The sequence below is a fragment of the Rhinolophus sinicus genome, chromosome 2 (genome assembly GCF_057876585.1).
Source record: "Rhinolophus sinicus isolate RSI-liver-muscle chromosome 2, RSI-T2T, whole genome shotgun sequence".
NCBI lineage: Eukaryota > Metazoa > Chordata > Mammalia > Chiroptera > Rhinolophidae > Rhinolophus > Rhinolophus sinicus.
The window spans coordinates 7,453,714-7,472,090 of record NC_142502.1 but is presented as its reverse complement, the minus strand read 5'-3'; the positions used below and the strand labels follow the sequence as shown (position 1 = coordinate 7,472,090).

The 18,377-nt window shown below is 43.2% G+C and overlaps 1 protein-coding gene across 5 annotated transcripts in view; it reads left to right on the top strand.

The window, feature by feature from the left end:
• FNDC1 (fibronectin type III domain containing 1) overlaps positions 1–18,377 on the top strand; it is a 92,049-nt gene that overhangs the window by 47,180 nt on the left and 26,492 nt on the right. For 3 of the 5 annotated variants that reach the window (XM_088795300.1, XM_019749556.3, XM_088795307.1), the window contains 9 exons: positions 299–397; positions 1,929–2,046; positions 4,231–4,418; positions 5,140–5,247; positions 8,025–8,213; positions 9,626–12,196; positions 14,293–14,393; positions 16,202–16,313; positions 17,241–17,657. In XM_088795300.1, coding sequence (XP_088651426.1) covers positions 299–397; positions 1,929–2,046; positions 4,231–4,418; positions 5,140–5,247; positions 8,025–8,213; positions 9,626–12,196; positions 14,293–14,393; positions 16,202–16,313; positions 17,241–17,657 — 3,903 coding nt within the window. The remainder of the gene's footprint in view (positions 1–298; positions 398–1,928; positions 2,047–4,230; positions 4,419–5,139; positions 5,248–8,024; positions 8,214–9,625; positions 12,197–14,292; positions 14,394–16,201; positions 16,314–17,240; positions 17,658–18,377) is intronic. The other 2 variants (XM_074333768.2, XM_088795308.1) reach the window with 1 other exon arrangement.

Here is an 18,377-nt window from a genome sequence, read left to right as displayed (position 1 = left end):
TGAGGGTCAATATACTATTCCTTTCTTTTTAAAACATTGTTCACCTGTCTTTGATGCTGCTAAGATAGAAACCCATTTTTCAGGGCTGACTTCAGGTGAAATCACTCCCACATTTCCTAACATAATGGTGGTCTTCTTAAGTTTAGCTCCTGCGGTGCTTGGTCTCACCTTTAGCTGTCCTGAAGAAGCGGGAATGCCCCAGAAAGATGAGCTGGGATGTGGGGGGGACTCGGACAGAGGGACGTGTGTTCTGGGAAAACCAACCACAAAGCCTCACCACTTACTCCCTGGTCCACAGCCTCCGAGTCCGTGTATGTGGTCTCCTTGCGGTCCATGAACTCCCAGGGGCAGAGTCAGCCAGTCTACAGGGCCGCCCTAACAAAGCGGAAGATTTCAGGTACGTTTCTAAGGACGCATTCGGACAACCAGGGTCTAGTGTGAATGCCGTGTTGCTCCCAAATGATGGTGGCTGGGTGGCGAAGTCCATGGATTTTCTGGAGTGTAAAGGAAATAGCAGGGTGGACTTGGTCACATTTTGGATACAGGTGTGTTTCTTTTGTGCTCAGAGGCGAGAGTGCTCTTGTGATGAAATACATTTCTCTTTACATTTTGAATGTCTGCACTGTGCAGTAGATTTGCCATGACAATAAAATCTTTAAAAAAAAAAAAGCAGACAGACGTTTGTTCCATTTAAAGGCACAGACTTATCCATGCAGAAGCTGCCCCTGGTGACAGTGTGAACAGAGAAGAGTAGGTATAGACAGGGTGGCGTGCAAGATATGCACTCAAACCTCATTTCAGCCAAAATTGCATAAGAATGGCATTGAGAAGAGTAACAAAGATGTAGTAGTGGCTTGCTGATAGCCTGACCACTGGTCATGTGCTATGGATATTTTTTCCACATGCTTTCACAGATGTTTTTTATATTACTCACATATCAGCAAATGACATATACCTTTGCTGGATCATGTCCCTTTTTTAAAGAGGCAACCTATTGCACAATTATTTTCATGAATTCTCAACTTATTTTTAATTATAATTTTATATTATGTAATATAAGTATATTATTATATATTGTAATTTTGTACCTATATATATATTTGCATTGTATAACAGAAGTCCCACATACATGATGTTTCATTTTTTAAAATTCATTAATTGCTGCTCTTGAAGTTTCTATGTCACGTTTCGAACAGGTTTACTATTTCCATCTTCCCCTAGTTGTAGTAAAAGATGGTTCCTGAAAAGTGAAAAGAAAAAACAAAACAAAAAGTGCAAGAGGCTCAAAAGCAAAATTGAGATATCTTATGAGTCTCAATTCATGTTAGAGCTTGAACAAAAACTGTAAGCTATGTGACTGGAATGTATTCTGTTGGAAAGTGGCTGACTGAGTTCTAGTTTGTGTCAGAATATGACTTGGAATCACACGCTCTAGAATGTGAGGACATTGAGCCCAACATGATTCGGGCAGCTGTTTGAACCAGAATTTTCATTTCATGCCGTGATTGCCAAGGAAATGCTCTGACTCCAGCTTTTCCTCCCGAAGCTTTGCTTCCCATAAAAAAAATGTATTACTTCCCAAACAGTTGCAGTATATACTGAGAAAATATGGAGTTACTTGGAGTATCTTTGACCAAAACAAAGCATCCTTTTTATACTGTCCTTTATGTCAAATGAGTTGGGCAGCTTTTCAAGTGAACTGCCCATTTCTTAGTGTTTAAGACGGGCAAGAGTAAAGATTTTGGTTTTTCTGTTACATTGACCAATCAAATAATTGCTTAACATTCTATTCATTTCATTTTATCTACGTTAAGCATAAGCAATTTAAAAATTGTAGAGGGTGAATTATAAACTCTGGAGGCTCGAGGAGCTCAGGGCAGAGCTTATTGTTAGAGACAGCCTTTCCATGCGTCCCCTTGTTGTTGCAGAAGAGGATGAACTGGACGTACCTGAAGACATCAATGTCCGGATTATGTCATCTCAGTCAGTGCTTGTAGCCTGGGTGGATCCTGTTTTGGAAAAACAGAAGAAAGTTGTTGCATCAAGGTACTTTTCCTTAATTCTTCATCTTTCTTTTATGTATGAAAGATGGGATTTTTCTGGCCCTGAAGAGACGTGTATAAGAGTGATTTGATTTTCTGACATATGTGAATGCTGGCCTGTTTTGTAGCTGTAGTAGACTATCCTACGGCAATCTAGCTAATCCTGAATGTGGTCATACATTTCCCACAGATCAGATGCTGCCCGGGCCTCATGTGTCATGCACACAGTGGGACCTCACATCTCACTTGCTCAGTCTTACCTGGTGTCTGGAAATGCCCTGGATTCCATTTCTTTCTTTGCCTCATTAGTGCTCTATTCATATGCAGAGGCTATGGCCCACCTGAGGGGGAGTCCTACCCTTCCTTTTGTTATCCAGGACTAGTGGCAGCATGAAGGCTCTTGTGTAGAGCGGTGGGCATTGCTCAAATGCCTACACATAGTAGTTCCTCTCTTTTTTTAGACTTTTTTTTAACTTTTATTTTATTTAAGTGTGTTTTTCCAGGACCCATCAGCTCCAAGTCAAGTAGTTGTTTCAATCTAGCTGTGGAGGGTGCAGCTCGAAGTGGCCCATGAGGGGATCAAACCAGCAACCTAGTTGTTAAGAGCACCGCGCTCTAACCAACTGAGCTCACCGGCTGCCCCCAAGTAGTTCCTCTTGAGATGTTCTTCAAGCACCAGATTGCTTCATGTCCAGCTCATCTGTGCATAACAAAATGAATTGTATTTTTTCTTAAGCCATGACATTATGCTATTCTGGTTTTTATATTGGTTTGCAATAGCAACAGAGGAAAAACCAGTTATAAGGTTAAAATAATTTTTGTGTTAAAAAGGCCACTGGTGAACAGCATTTCTAGTTAGTGGTAGGTTAATATAGTCATCAAAATCTTACGTGTTAAATGACTGAATAGTTTATATAGGCAAGAGACAACCAAAGATTTGGTGGCCTAATCATTAGGTATTAATTTTGAACCTTTTCTATATTCACCAGGAAAAGTGAATGTACTTTAAAAAAATGAATGGACCATAATGCTGAGAATGTATTATATATATATATATATATATATATATATATATATATATATATATATATATAATCTATATATACACACACACACACACACATATATACATATATATATATACACACACACATATATATATATATATGATTAATCATATATATACATATGATTAAATGTAGTTTCTGTCGTTGCCTGCTAGTAACAAAAGACATCTGCTTTTTTTGAAAGACGTGTGAAGGTTCATAATGTTTCTCTCCCGAGCCATATGGTCTCCCCAACACAAAGTGTTCCTGAACCAGTGGACTTTGCTTTCTGACATCTTGATGAAAGCAAGAGGGCTTGAGTTTTCTTAGGAGAACTCTTGTGTTAATAGGTGTGCCACGTCTGCAGTGGAAGTCTTATCCTGACTTCCTGCTGTGATGAACAGCACATTTTAAATGCATCAAACGCTTTGCACCGCAAAGTGCCCACAAAGACCATTTCTTGGGAAAGGACTCCAGTGAATGGCGTCTGCAGTGCTCCGAGTGTTGAGGTCCTGTGTCTGGGGTTGTGGGATACTGCCATGTTTGGTCACGCCATGTTTCCCTCCTTGATAGTCACCCGTTCCTCCATCCTGCTGCGTTTGTTACACATTTTTGCTCCTTGTCATGGTAATAACTCCACTCAAAACCACATACTGCCTCCTTCTCCCTGCCCCAAACCTATCGGAAACATGCCTGATTTAGTGTTTTTGTCTTTTCTGGAAAGCCCAGATACTTTGGGCCACTTCTGATTCTTAACATCGCCCATTTTACAGCACACACATCCACAAACACACTCACAAATGCACACACATCCCTGATAAGGCACTTGCCTCATCAAAGCTGTTCCCCTTCTCCCCTTCTCCTTCTGACTCTCTGCCTCAGCTTTTGAGCAGTAAGACTTTTGGTCTTGAAAAGACACTAAGCTCCATCTTCCCGGGTCTGCTTTAAACGCCTTTGCCTAGAACTTCAGTAGATTCTTTGAGCCAATAACATAGTCAAAAGTGTAGATTTTTCTCCTCTTTGATTTCCTGACTTACCTCCCAAAGCCATCACTTCTGGGGAAGGAGAAAGATCAAGCAATCTAGCGTTCACTTACAGAGAAGTAGCACCCGGGTGCATTGTCGCCTTTTGTTTTCTTACAGACATTACACCGTGCGCTATCGAGAAAAGGGGGAACTGGCAAGGTGGGATTACAAGCAGGTCTCCAACAGACGCGTGTTGATTGAGAACTTGATTCCGGACACCATGTACGAATTTGCAGTCCGTATTTCACAGGGTGAAAGAGATGGCAAATGGAGTACATCTGTCTTCCAAAGAACACCAGAATCTGGTCTGTATTGAAAATGGCCTTTGGATTTTCAGTTTGGGAATACTCCTAAAATAAGATTCGAAGACAGTTTAAGAAGCTAATAGTGATAAAGGCCAGCACAGGCATTTTTCATAACATAACCTCAACCCTAAAAGTTGGTAGTGTGTCTATGTGTGAACACAAAGGTGCTAAGGAACTATTTCCATGGGTGCACGTTCTGTCTGTCACTGGCCATTTTCATTAGCCCGTTACTCTGACACATGGAGCACATTGAATCCTAGTGTGGGGCATCCATGAATCACCACTGTATGCCTGAAGGCCCCTGCGGCACTCCAGGCATGTAGGGGAGACTCTTCTTTCCTTAGGCTGAGGTTGCATTTGATTCCAGGGGAAAATTTTGCTCTGTATCTAAGGTTAGTTATTTTCTTTTGAATTATGTCTCTATGCACTTTATTTAAAAACTGGATTTTAGTCTTCTTTGTATATTTCAATATTCAGCAGTGATACAAATTCTGAATTCCTAAAAGCGTTTCTCTAGCTATGTCTAAGCTCAGCATATGAGTTGGTGACACAGATATAAATCAGTGTCTCATAAGGGCAAGTGTAGAATTTTCTCTCATATATAATAAAAATGAACACTGTAGCTCTTCAGGAAAACTTGTGAACGTGAGGACTGCATGTCATCAACTTTCAGAATATCCATGAGGGTATTTTTGACCCTTGGATCCTTGTCCTTTTGTAGCTCCTACTACGGCTCCTGAAAACTTAAATGTCTGGCCCGTCAATGGCAAAAGTACAGCTGTCACGGTAGCGTGGGATGCACTGCCTGAGACCGAGGGGAAAGTGAAAGGTAGGACCTCGTTACTTAAAGTGTAAGGTGTTCACGGGTGTGAAGCGCCCCAGGTAGAGACATGTACATTGACTCGGATAAACGCTGGTTCTAATCGCAGGCCTGGTGACTGCACACGAAATAGGAAAGCGACATACGTGTAGGACGTGTTAACCCAGTGGACCAGGCTATTTCTTGAAGGGTTTTCACTGTCAGAAAGATCCACGTAGTCACAAAGGTGACTTCACCTTCCCTACGTGCAGGAATTTGGTGCTGCTAGCAGGAGAGTTGTTTTTAATTGTATAAGTGTGACATCCTAACCTTTACCCACACAAAGGTCACCTTGTTTTTCACGGTGTGGGTCTTTTCGTTGTGCCAGTAAGATCACAGGAAGTAGGAATGAGCAGGAACCCCTTGGGACCATATATGTCTCAAATGGGACCATAAATATTTTTAATGGATTTGAAAACTCAAGTAATAAAATCAAATGGAAAAGGGATTTTTTCCTATTTGTCAGCCTTTTAAATTAATTTTGGGGCAGTTCAGGGAAATACGACCTTACAATAGAAAGAAAGAATACTGTAGATTTAAAAAATAGAATAAAATATTTACAAATCATTAAATTAAAAAAGCAGTCTGTTAAGAATGCTAAATGAGAGCACAGATCTTTTCTTTTTAATGTAAAAACATTCAAGGAGCTTTCAGAAGTCTGTTGGAGACATTTTAAAGGGAAGCATTGAGGTGTTCCCCCCCCCTACCCCCCCTACCCCCCCCCCCCCCCCCATCTCCTACACTGATGTACCTAGCCTAAGAGTACTTTTCATGATTTCTCGATTTTGGAAGACAATTTTAAGTCTTCAGAAGCTATGAAATTTCGTGTCCAGAAATTATGAAAAGTTTGTGTAAGCTTAAAGAAATCCAGAAAATTGTCCCTAATCGTCTTTGAGACTTTCTTAATTGAAAAAAAAAAAAAAAAAAAGAATGAATGGTTCTCTCTCATATTCAACTGTCAGTTATCTTTGCTGACCTGTAAAGACATCTTTTCATGGAACAATAGAAGGAAGGTAGACAGACATGGATAGTCTTTTCTGAACTTAATGCTTTCTTACTTTCCAGTTTTTTTTTTAAAGAATATATTATACTATTCTTGCTTGTTTTTTCAGAGGAATAAATTAGAAATAAACATAGAGAAGAAATATTTAGTTGGCCCCTTTAATCATTCTTTCTATGGCAATTGAACTTTGGCTCCTTCTGTATTAAGTGCTACTGATGCTGCAAAGGCTTCTGAACATTGAATAAAGACATTTTTTTGGCTGACTACTTCTTTTTGTTACAAAAAGTCGATTATTGCTCCGTTAAGTGACTTTATTATCGTGCTACTTATTTTCTTTCCCTCGCCCACGTCTTAGTTTATATTTATCTCTCTTTGGTAAAAGAAGCTGCCTGGTAGTCAATTCCATATTGCCAGAAATAATAATGGCTACTGGGTTTTTATGTCCAAAAGAACTCAGAGATCTTAACCCTGCCTTGGTAGTTGTCATAAAGGTGTAGTGGTGGAATTGAAGGTTCATAATTACACTGGGGCATTTTTTATGCATGAGAAATATAAAACACAATAGAAGCATATACTTTGACATGGTTAAATTTTTTCCAGATGAATTGAATCCATAAAGGAATCTGAATTACAAAATTTTTAGACAGTATGTTCTTTTAATTCTTACTTTTGACCACCACAAATGACTAGTTTCTTCATTTTCAATGAGAAAAGAATGCTGTTTTTTCCCCCAACAAATGCTGCAAAAGCATTTTTGGTTGAAAGTTTTAAAATGAATGTACTTTTAAAAGACGAGCTCTGAGGTAAAAGAAAAGCTCTCGCATGCTACTCCCCTGGGAAGGATGATAATTGCTTGGTTTTTCTGTGATTCTAATTATTTTTCTTGGTTAGCTTTTAGTCATACTCATTTGCCAAATTTTGTAAATCTTGTGTTCATTGGGAGGAAAATAGGGATACAGTTTTTAGTTGATGGTGAAAATTGTGCTTTAAAACATGGCTTCCTTATGTGACAGTGTTTCCATATAAACATACTGTAGAGATACATTAGGTGCTTGCATTGAATTTGCTATGATTTTCAATCAGGGGTGTTATATGTTTGTAGATATTGCCAATTAAAGATGGCAACATTAGATATTGCATTAATCTATTACTTAGCAACTTTTCCTCAATTTTGAATGCTGTGAAATATTCTTATCTGCATATATTAAGAACTTTTATAATTCCTACGAAAGTGAAATTATATTCCAAATGTGGAATTTAATTGGCTGAATGTGCAAATCAAAATAGCCCTGATTAATAAACTGGAACTCTTGAAGATAGCAGCAGCTATTCAGAATCAATTCCTAGCAGTTGTCATTTCTCTTTCCATGGTTTCTTCTAGGCAGGATATATTAATTCTGTCATAGCAAATTAGTATATAAATACAATGAAGCAAAAAACCCAAACACGGTGTCATTATCTTTGGTAAATTGTATGAAGACTGGCCTCTTGGGTTCCCTATGTTGGACTCGCTGAGAATGGACAATTGCCAGCTCATTAACTACGGAGCCCTGTCCGGTAGCGTGAGTGAATGCGTGTTCATGGTCTCCTAGATCTTTATGCTCCAGCTGCTGACTTGGCGTGCATTGCTAGAGTATTCATCTTAGTAATGCACGTTCTAATTCATCCTGCCCATACAGTCTGTCTGCTGGACACAGGACTGTTTTCAGTTTCCTCCTTCCAACCGTCTGCCAAATCATTTCAGAATACATTCTTTCATACGCCCCGGCTCTCAAGCCATTTGGAGCAAAGTCCCTCACCTACCCTGGAGAGACAACTTCTGCCCTAGTGGATGGTCTGCAGCCTGGGGAACGCTATCTTTTCAAAATCCGGGCCGCAAACCGGAGAGGAATGGGGCCTCACTCCAAAGCCTTCATTGTCGCTATGCCAACAAGTAAGCATTTTGTGTTTGCGTCTCTCTCCTATCTCTCTTTTTGCTAATTGTGGTATGTTACTACGAATCATGGCTCTTGGGTTTAGAACTGCTCCATTGATGATTTTTTTGGCTAAGTTTACATATTGATTTCTAAAATACCGTTATAGTCCCTTTAGAAATTATCTCCCCAAAGACTGAAATGTTACTGATTGCCAATAACATTAATTACTACTACCATATAACAATAACATACATGTATGAATTATGTGAGTAAGCTTATGTCACTGTGTAATTTGGGGTTTATGATGACAGGGAAAGGACAGTTTTATAAAGATAATGTGACACTTTCAGTTGTTAGCTCTCTTCAATTTCTAAATAGCATTTAAAATGCTTAGCTTGTATTCCATTATTATGGAGTGCAGCTTTACTCAGAAAAAAAATTCAATTATCTTGTTTATCTGATCAGTATCAAAACCAAGCAGGTAAATAAAATCCAAAAATAGAGTGGGGCATTTCTTTGGACTGTGATTTCCTTTCTGCTTCCTCACATTTACACCAGATATTAGTAGTTCTCTCCTTCGTTGCATACGGTGAGGACCCCCGGTACTGCAATCTTAAACAGTTCTGTCCTGGAAAAAACTGAAATAGATGAAGTTTGCTCCTTCTGGGTGCCCCACTGCTATATAAAGTCCCCTCCCTGACAGCATCTCTTTCCTCATTTAATCCTGCTCTCAAGAAAATGTATATTGTAGGGTACATTAATAGAATGTTTTGCCTACCTCAGGATTCTTTTTTATTTTGGGCATAGCTTTGGAATTACAAATGCATCCATTATTAAAGCGATTTGAATAGAGAAGGAGGAAGCAAGTAAAGACACGTTAAGGAGAATAGGAAACTTTTTGTAATGCTTCAAAAATTACAAACTTGTTGCTCACCTCAGTCACTTGCCAGTCAAACACAACCCCTCCCCTGCCTGCCCATATCATTACGAGTATAGATCATTTAACATTTGGTACCAGGCGTCTATGTATTTCTTGCCTACATTGTTAAGAACAGCCGTAATGCATTTGTAACATATTGATAATTAGTTTTAAGAAAATCCTATGCTTTTGTAAAATCAATGGATTAGTTCAAAGTACACATTTGAGAATTCCTTTAAATAATAGGCTGGGACATAACCTGATTCAATTTATAGGAAGTCAATTTACACATATTTTCTAGAACTACATCTATTACTTAAAGCAAAATAGGACTTTAAAAGGGATTGCGATCATTGGGAAAATAAGTGTCCAATGTCCTAAAGAATCAGAAGTCATCAATCACAATCACCATTTTTAAACGCCTCCATGCCCTCATCTTAACTACTCCCTTTCTGTTGCACAACTTTCAAAACTCTTCTTTGACGGCAAATTCTTCAAAATCTATTCCAGCCAGTACCAGTGGGTCCGACGTTGAAGTTCAGCAGAAAACAGACACAGAGGAGAAGTGGAGACCCGGAAAACCCGAGCCTCCCTCATCTTCCCCCCAAACGCCAGCGTCCTCAAAACATACTCATGTGCCGGTTTCTCCTCGAGGTAGAAATGTCAAGAACCCTCTTCTTGACTTGAAGAACAAAATATTGACCAATGGTGGGGTGCCCAGAAAATCTCAGCTTCATCCTAAGCCTGAAGGGTTGGAGCTTCAGTCGACAGAGCTCACGGATGAGGAGGCGCTGGATTCCCAAGGGGACCTGCCAACGTCACCCTCAGAGACCCAGGACCAGAAGCGACAGCAGAGGCCACCAAGCAGATCTGTCCAACCGGTCCTTGCTTCTGGAAGGACTCCAGTGAGGGCCCGCACGCCAGTGCGAAAGGAAGGCTTAGATAAGTCTGGTTCCTCGCTGCCCTCCCCCTGGGCCTCGGCTGCTTCTGTTCGGCACACACCCACTGAGGGCAGCCCCCAGGGCTCTGCCAACCTGCCTTCCAGCTCTGCTGATAATGACTCACTGGACCAAGAGGCTGAAGAGCCAGCCGCAGGCTCCCTTCACCCCAAGGATGCCTCTTCCAAGCATCTTCGGCCCAAGAGCACAGCCTCCGCTCGGCCAGCCTTGGGGCCCAGCCGCCACCCGGCCTCCAGTACTGTGCGGGACAGAAACCCCGCGCACCATGGTGCAAAACCAGCCTTGCCGGCTCGGAGAGCACCCCATTCTGAGGTTGGAGAGGAAAATTCAAGTGCTTCGACCCCACGCTTGAGACTTGCTCCACCTCATGGGGGGTCATCTCGGCTGCTGCCCACGGAACCACACCCTGGGTCTCCGCTCTCCAGGGGCTGGAAGGACCATCATGATGCCCTAGCTGCCAAGTCCGATGTGCCATCACGCCCTACCAAGGCTTCCTCTGTGTCTTCGCGTCTCTCCTCAAGGACACAGGTCCCTGAGAGAGCAGATACCTCTGATGGCAACAGTGACAATGACGCAGAAGATGAAGGGAGGCAGGACGAGGCCACTGCCCCGACGCCTCGGGCCCGGCTGCCTGCAGGTGCCCCTGTCTCTGGACATTTCAATTTGCACAGAAACAAGCCCTTTGCTGCCCATGGTAGATACCCGAACAGGTTTGGCAGTGGCCGAGGACCCAGGTTACAGTCCTCCAGCTCCCCGCTGTCCACCATGTCCCCTCGAGTTCACTCAAGAGGGAACTCTCATCGAGCTTCTGACCTTAGGCGTGGCTTGGGTATCCATGGTGAGAACATAGAGGCAGAAGACGAAAAGCCACTTCCTGCCACCATCGTCAATGACCATGTGCCTTCCTCCTTCAGACAGCCAGCCTCCCGGGGCGTAAATCACCTACAAAGAGTCCCCCAGAGAGGAACGAGCCTTCCGCGGAAGGAGCCCTTGGCAGAGAACCCCAAATCCGCCGGGACCTGGGCAGGTGCGCACCCTCAGGACAGATCGCTGTCTTCTAAGGCTCAGGATGTACAACAGAGCACAGACGAGGCCGAGGGGGAGACTTCTCCCAAAACCCATCTGTCCCCTGCGCGGCTGCCCGCAGCGCAGTCACAGCACCACCGCGGGTCCAGCGCGCCCCAAAGGAAGCCTGTGCTGCCCCAGCCTGGGCGTCCCCACTCCTCGTACCAGGAAAGCACCTCCTCGGACCCTTCCACTTCCAGAGGCAGTCAGTCCCCACTCCTGGCGAGCTCCCGAGGGGTGGCCCCCACATCTCCCCAGAATCAGAACGAGGATTCTGAGAGCAGATACGGCGGAAACCATGACGACGACAGCACAGAAGCAGAGGCCCGAGGTGTGCGGCCGCCCGCACACTGGGCGCCGGCCAAGGACACCACCCCGTCCCTTCCCAAGCACAGGCAAGTGGGGGCTCCAGCAGGAAGCGCGGGGGACAGTCACCTCCGCAGACCACCAGGATCCTCCCTGAGGCCTAGCAGGCCCCACGCCCATGCCCGCACCAGGGTCCCGGCCAGAGCAGGGCCCCAGGCGGTGGGGAAGAAGGACGGGGCGGCGCAGGCCACACCATTCAAGAGAGACCCTCTAACCTCTAAATCTCAGCAGTCGGTCTCAGCTGAGGAGGTGGACGAAGACGTGGGGTTTCTTAAAGGAGGAAAGGGTGAGGACCCTCTGTCTTCCTCTCTTTCAAAGTGGCGCTCCTCATCCGACCCCAGGGGCAGCAAATACGCGGATGGGAACGGCGCTAAGGAGACAGAGTCCGCCTTTGTGCCTGCGCCCCCGAGAGGAAGCTCCCCCCAGGATGAGAACGCAACACCAGAGCAGCGACCTCCTCCACCTGCAGGCAGCTCCCCGAGAGCCTCGCACCTCCCGCCCAGACATTCCCCTCGCGGCTCTGTCACTCCCAGTGCCCCTCTGGGCACCTATGCCCGGCCGCGGTACACCACCCGTGCCCCTCCGGTCTATTCGTCCACCACCCCCATGCTCTCCCTGCGCCAGCGCATGATGAACTCCAGGTTCCGGAACCCTCTCTCGCGCCAGCCTGTGAGATCCCCTTTCAGACAAGGTACTTGTTTTCAATTTAACATTTTCTTTACGGTTTTCAGTAGGGTTCGTAGCAATTCCTGAGAGCCTTCTAGGTTATGGAGCATCTCTTCGCCCAAGCTCGGTGGTAAGCGCTTTGCAGATGGGACGTGATTGCATTCTCTAACCATCTCGAGTTTGCATTGCTTTCAGGTGAGGAAGCCTGGGCTGAGGCACCTGAGCGATCTGCGGAGGTCAGACAGCTGTGAAGTGGCTGAGCTGCCGTTCCAATCCCCAACACTCGGGTTCCACAGCCCTCTGTCACTCCACTATCCCAATCTGCCTCTTTGAATTCCCCAACACAACCTCTTCATCTGTGAAAATGTGTCACGGCCATGATTTCAAACTCAGACTCCTGTATGTTAGGTTGTTAGTTGTTCACATGCCAGGGTACCTTTAAGGAATACAACAAGAAATTAAGTACCACCGGTGTAAGCTCGATCTTGTGCTTGTTGGTTCTGCGTATAAAACTCCCACTGCACATACCGTGGGGCAAACGCAAATGCCTTGGGTATGAATGAATTGCTTAGATGTTGCACTCAGTGAATGCTGTTTATTTTTTATTGATTATTATTATTTTTTAATAAATTTTACTGGGGAATATTGGGGAACAGTGTGTTTCTCCAGGGCTCATCAGCTCCAAGTCATTGTCCTTCAATCTAGTTGTGGAGGGCGCAGCTCAGCTCCAAGTCCAGTCACCAGAATTGAACTGGCAACCTTGTTGAGAATTGCACTCTAACCAACTGAACCATTCAGCCACCCCTCTGGCAGCTCAGAAGCAGCTCATTGTCTTCAGTCTAGTTGTGGAGGGTGCAGCTCACTGGCCCATGTGGGAATCAAACCGGCAACCCTGTTGTTCAGAGCTCACGCTCTAACCAACTAAGCCATCTGGCCGCCCTGTGAATGCTGTTTAAAACCTCCAGAAAATGCATGTTAAAGATGACTGTCACACAGAGTTGTAAACGGCAGATGTAGGACTTACACTGAGGGCTGAAGTTAGACGGCTATGGACTGGAGTCTACCTGGACCCCAGGGCAGGACCCTAGGCATTTCCCACAAGTCTGCATTCAGTTAAGTGGTCCTTGTGTTCTCCTTGCATGGAATCAGGGCTTCACAGAACTTCCTGAATGAATGTATTAGTGTTTAGTCATTCTGTACAATGTGTTGTTTGGTTTAGCCCAAAGTAAAGACAGAACACATGCCCCACATTGAGGTCAGTTTTCCATTAAAATAGACTATTTTAAGCAAACCTAAGACCCTGATAATAAATGTAAAACTCACAAGCCCTCTGCATAGTGGAAACTCAGTACAAATGTAATTTTCATTAACTATTTCAGCAAGAGAAGTAAGTCTGACAGGCAAATAGTTGCCAGAAAGCCCAAGCCCTTCATCCCGTGGCGGCTGGGCTAGAGTGTGCCCAGCAGAGGCCTCATGAACTGTAGGTGAGAAATGGCCTGAGATGAAGAGCAAGGACAAGAGAAGGGAACAGACAAGCTTTATTTTAACCAGTTGGAAGTTGGAGGGAGGGAGGCTTAGAAGGCTGGAGAAATTTTCTCTAAAATGTCCTAGCTGCTCTCTTCTCAGCAGATTATACTAAACACGACCATTACCAGTGGACTCAGGTCCCCATCGTCAGTCGCTGAGTATAAACACACAGTGCTGGCTCAGAGCTTGCTGAGCTCTGTGGGGCTGCTTGAGAAGTCTTTGCTCAGAGAGGAAGTACCAGGTCCACTTAGCTGCCCTTCTAAGCCTTCCTCCCTCCAACTTCCAACTGGTTAAAATAAAGCTACAGCTACTAAGGTCTTAAACTTTACCTGAAAAATTTACTTATGCTGAACACTCTCACTCCCCCAATATTATCAGAAAACTGTGACTTTACCGTACTCTGGGTTGACATCCATATCTGTCATGGAGAAGTCACAGCTTAGACTATCATTATCTAATATATACAAGCTAGGATTAAAATTCTGTTTAGTGTTTCTGTTTAAAATGATGTGTTACTACGTATAGATTGGTATGAAGCCAACTTTCCAGAAATGTTGAATTTACTAGATTCTCTTATTTTCTTGTACTGTGTAGGTTATAATGGCAGACCAAATGTAGAAGGGAAAGTACATCCTGGTAGTAATGGAAAACCGAACGGACAAAGAATTATCAATGGCCCTCAAGGAACAAAGTGGGTAGGGTAAACTTCTTTACACATCCCAGTGTTTTCGTGCTGTTGGGAAGAGAAAAATGGTGGACATTGTGTAACAATAATGAAGCGGTCTTTTTTCCTTCCTCTCTAGTTTTAACCCCTCATATGTCAATATGCTATACATTTTTTCCAGCAATCAGAAAATTCTTTGATTCCTCTGAGTAACTAATTTTTCTTCTCATAGCTACCTAATAAGATAAAGCATGGACCTTTGTTTCTCGTTTGCCTTGACTGGTTAGGAAGCTCAAACAAAGGTAGGGCCCACCCACCACAGTGACATAGAACCTAATGCACAGCCTCTCAAATGAACTTCTATTTTCCTAATCCTCATAGATTTATTTTATTTTTTTGTTTGTTTATCATGTAATTAAATGGTATGCATATTTTCCTGTAAATTGTCTCAAATCCTTTGTAAAGTTAGTTGAGGGTAATGGGCAGAACAGTTTACAAGGCTCAGGGACCTAAAATATGTTTTCAAAGAATCAAAACATTATTCATAGTGGAATTCCCAGTCCAAACTTCCCATTCGTAACAATAAGGCTGAGGAAAACATATTGAAGGACTTCACGAAATGTTCAGTCATAGGTGACCGAAAGATACAGTTTATTATTTCTCAAAGGAACAGAACTTTGTAGGAGGAAGAATGTGTATTAAAGCAAAAGATCATGTAAACAATTTTGAATTGAACTGTATGGGTAGATTTCAAAAGTGGGGTTTATATAAGGAAGCTTTATTTTAATTACTGAGGCAACACCCAACCAAGTGGCCTGCCTGAGGGGTTCCTCCACTGGCCTGCTCATACAGTCGTGGTTCTCAAACACTAGCAAGAATCAGAATCACGGGGGGGGGGGGGGGGGGGGGGCTTGTCAAATATGGTCTGGACTGGGGCCTGGCAATTCACATATCTGACAAGTTCCCAGGTGACGCTGAGACTGCTGGGCCGAGAATACACTTGGACAACCACCAGTGTAGAGCATGAGCTTGCCCCTTAATAGACATAATAATACCCTTTTTTCAAGTTTTATAATTCCTTAGAATCTAAACTTTTTGCATGTATACTATATTGGTCAATTTAATTACAAATCAAGTTGTTTTTTATTATAGCAACTTTGATTGTTAACATTAATAGCAACATGGAAGCATTTCAGGTTTTTAATATACTAGCCATACATGCTTGTTGCAATGGGTTAATACAATTCAGAAATATATGAAGAAGATAATAAGTATCCCAAATGACTTTTCAGAGATAACCACTGTTAACAATTTGGGATATATCTGTCTAGATTTTTTTTCTTTGCAGTTTTAAGTTTATAGACACAAATGAATATACTTTTATTCTTGCAAAACAATCAGCCCTGTAATCTGAGTTTATATCAGTGTATGGCCATGTAGGTAGAATTTCCTAATCCTTTTCACTGGCTACATAGTATTCCACTTTGTGGATGGGCCATAATGTATTTCATCTCTTCCCTCCATTGATGGACACTTAGGTTGTGTCCTACTTTTCAGCATTACACATAATGTACTAACTGGTAAAAGTATTTTGAACATCTTTTGTATATTTGAGGAACTTAAAACAATCTACACAGTAGATGGGTAAGCAACTATAATTTGAAATAGGACTATTTTGCACTTGATTCTTGTTAAACCTTATGAATGATGCTGACAAAAATAATATTGCCTACTCTATGGTTTCCTTCTGTGGAAGCTTCATGCATATATTCATGTAGTTGGGTTAATGTGAACCTTTTGAAATTCCAATATTGGCTTTAATCTGTGTCATGGATTTAGGTTGTGGATCTCGCTCGTGGGTTAGTATTGAATGCAGAAGGAAGGTACCTCCAAGATTCGCATGGAAATCCTCTTCGGGTTAAACTAGGAGGAGATGGTCGAACCATTGTGGGTAAGTGAGGATGGTTTTTAAGGAACAAAAGTGTACTGACTTAGCTGTAGAATAACAACTTTTCTTCCTCTCCCCCTGATTTTTAATGGGTACCCTCGGTCAGTTATTTTTAGCCATGTGAAAAGGAGTACCTCAAAAGAGACAGAAGTTAATTTTTCCCTCATACAACTGTAGTTATACTCTTCCTACAGACTTTACCCTCTAGAAAAAGTGGCACTTGACTTTATTTTTGAATTTGGGCAGCCTAGAGCAGGAGTTAGCCAACTACAACCTGCAGGCCAAACCCTGTCTGCTGCCTGTTTTTGTATGGCCTGTGAGCGCAGAAGAATTTTTACATTTGTAAAGGATTGCCCAAAAAAAAATATAAAAAAATAATATTTTGTGACATGTGAAAATTACATGAAATTCACATTTCAGTGTCCATACACAAAGTTTTATTGGAACATAGAAACATTCGTGTGTGTACCGTCTCTTGCTTTTCTGCCCTACAGTGGCAGTGTTGAGTGTTTGCAACAGAGACTGTTGGGCCCGTAAAGCTTAAAATATTTACTCTCTAGATTTTTACAGAAAAATTTTGCCATTCCTGGTCCAAAGTAACACTTTTCCTTCTTTGGTGTAGGAATGAGAAAGAGGAAAGATTACGTTCCTTAATGGAGACTGAGTTATTTCAGAGTAATGGGGCATATCAATGAAATATTTATTAACTTATATGAGGTAATTCAGAGTAATGGACAATATAGTAAGCTCAGAAATTTCTGGATAACAGCAGATATTGCTACCTCAGTTGATAGCCTTTTAGTTATTTCTTTGCCTTTTGCAGATTAAAATATATGAATACATCAGTGTGAGAAGACACTTTCCACTTGTTTTTTACTGCCACTGGATTGTGTCAACTTGTTGCACAGCTTTTGTTTGCTATTGTTTCAGATCTGGGAGGGACCCCCGTGGTGAGCCCTGAAGGGCTTCCCCTCTTCGGGCAGGGGCGGCATGGCAAACCCCTGGCTAGTGCCCAGGATAAGCCCATTTTGAGTCTTGGAGGGAAGCCCCTGGTGGGCTTGGAGGTCATCAAAACAACCACCCGTGCCCCCACCACAACTGAGAGACCCACCACTACCCCTCGGCCCACGACCACCACCCGCCGCACGACCACGACCATGCGCCCAACGGCCACCATCCGAACCACTATGAAGACCACCACCACCACCACCACCACCACCACCACCACCACTCCTGCGCCCACCACCCCCACCCCCACCTGTCCCCCTGGGACCCTGGAGCGGCATGACGAAGATGGCAACCTGATAATGGCCTCAAGTGGGGTCCCGGAGTGCTCCCCTGAAGAAGGTAACTGTCTTCGGTCTAATGGTAGCTGCTGTAGCAAGCGTGCTGCATTTCACAGGAGGGTCCCAAAGGCTGCAGGGAATGGGAAGTAGGGTGCAGGGTGGGAGGGCAACTGCAGGCATTTCTAATCCCACTTGGTTTGTTCCATAGTGTGTGTCACAAGAGGGATGTCATTCAGCAAATTAAAATGTTGCACAGGACACACTTACATGAAAAATTATTCTCTGTTTATCTAAAATTCGAATCTGACTGGGCTTCCTGTGTTTTATCTGGCAACACTTGTCATAACCCAAGTCAAAAATTTAGCTGAGTCATGGGATATTATTAGTTTGGACTAGTGTTTCCCAAAGTGTATCCCATTGGGTATTAGTAGATTTGTGTGTGTGTGTGTGTGTGTGTGTGTGTGTGTGTGTGTGTGTGTATTTCTGTGATTAGTGATGTGATTTAAACAAAAGTTAAATGAATTTCTTACTGTTGGATCATTTAGATAATTGAATAGTCTCACTGTGAATTTCCAAGAAAAGCTGGGTTTCCTAAGCACATTTGACAGCTGAACACTTTTTTTGATCAGCTCTCCCTTTGGAAAATGCCAGTCCTTGCATGGCTGGGCTCTGGTGACAGCAGGGCCTTCTCACTGAGGGGGACTGTGCCGTTTCCCTCCTTTGGAATACTCAAAAGGCTGCCCTTGCCATGTCTTCCTACTGAGAACTGCCCATCCCCCCT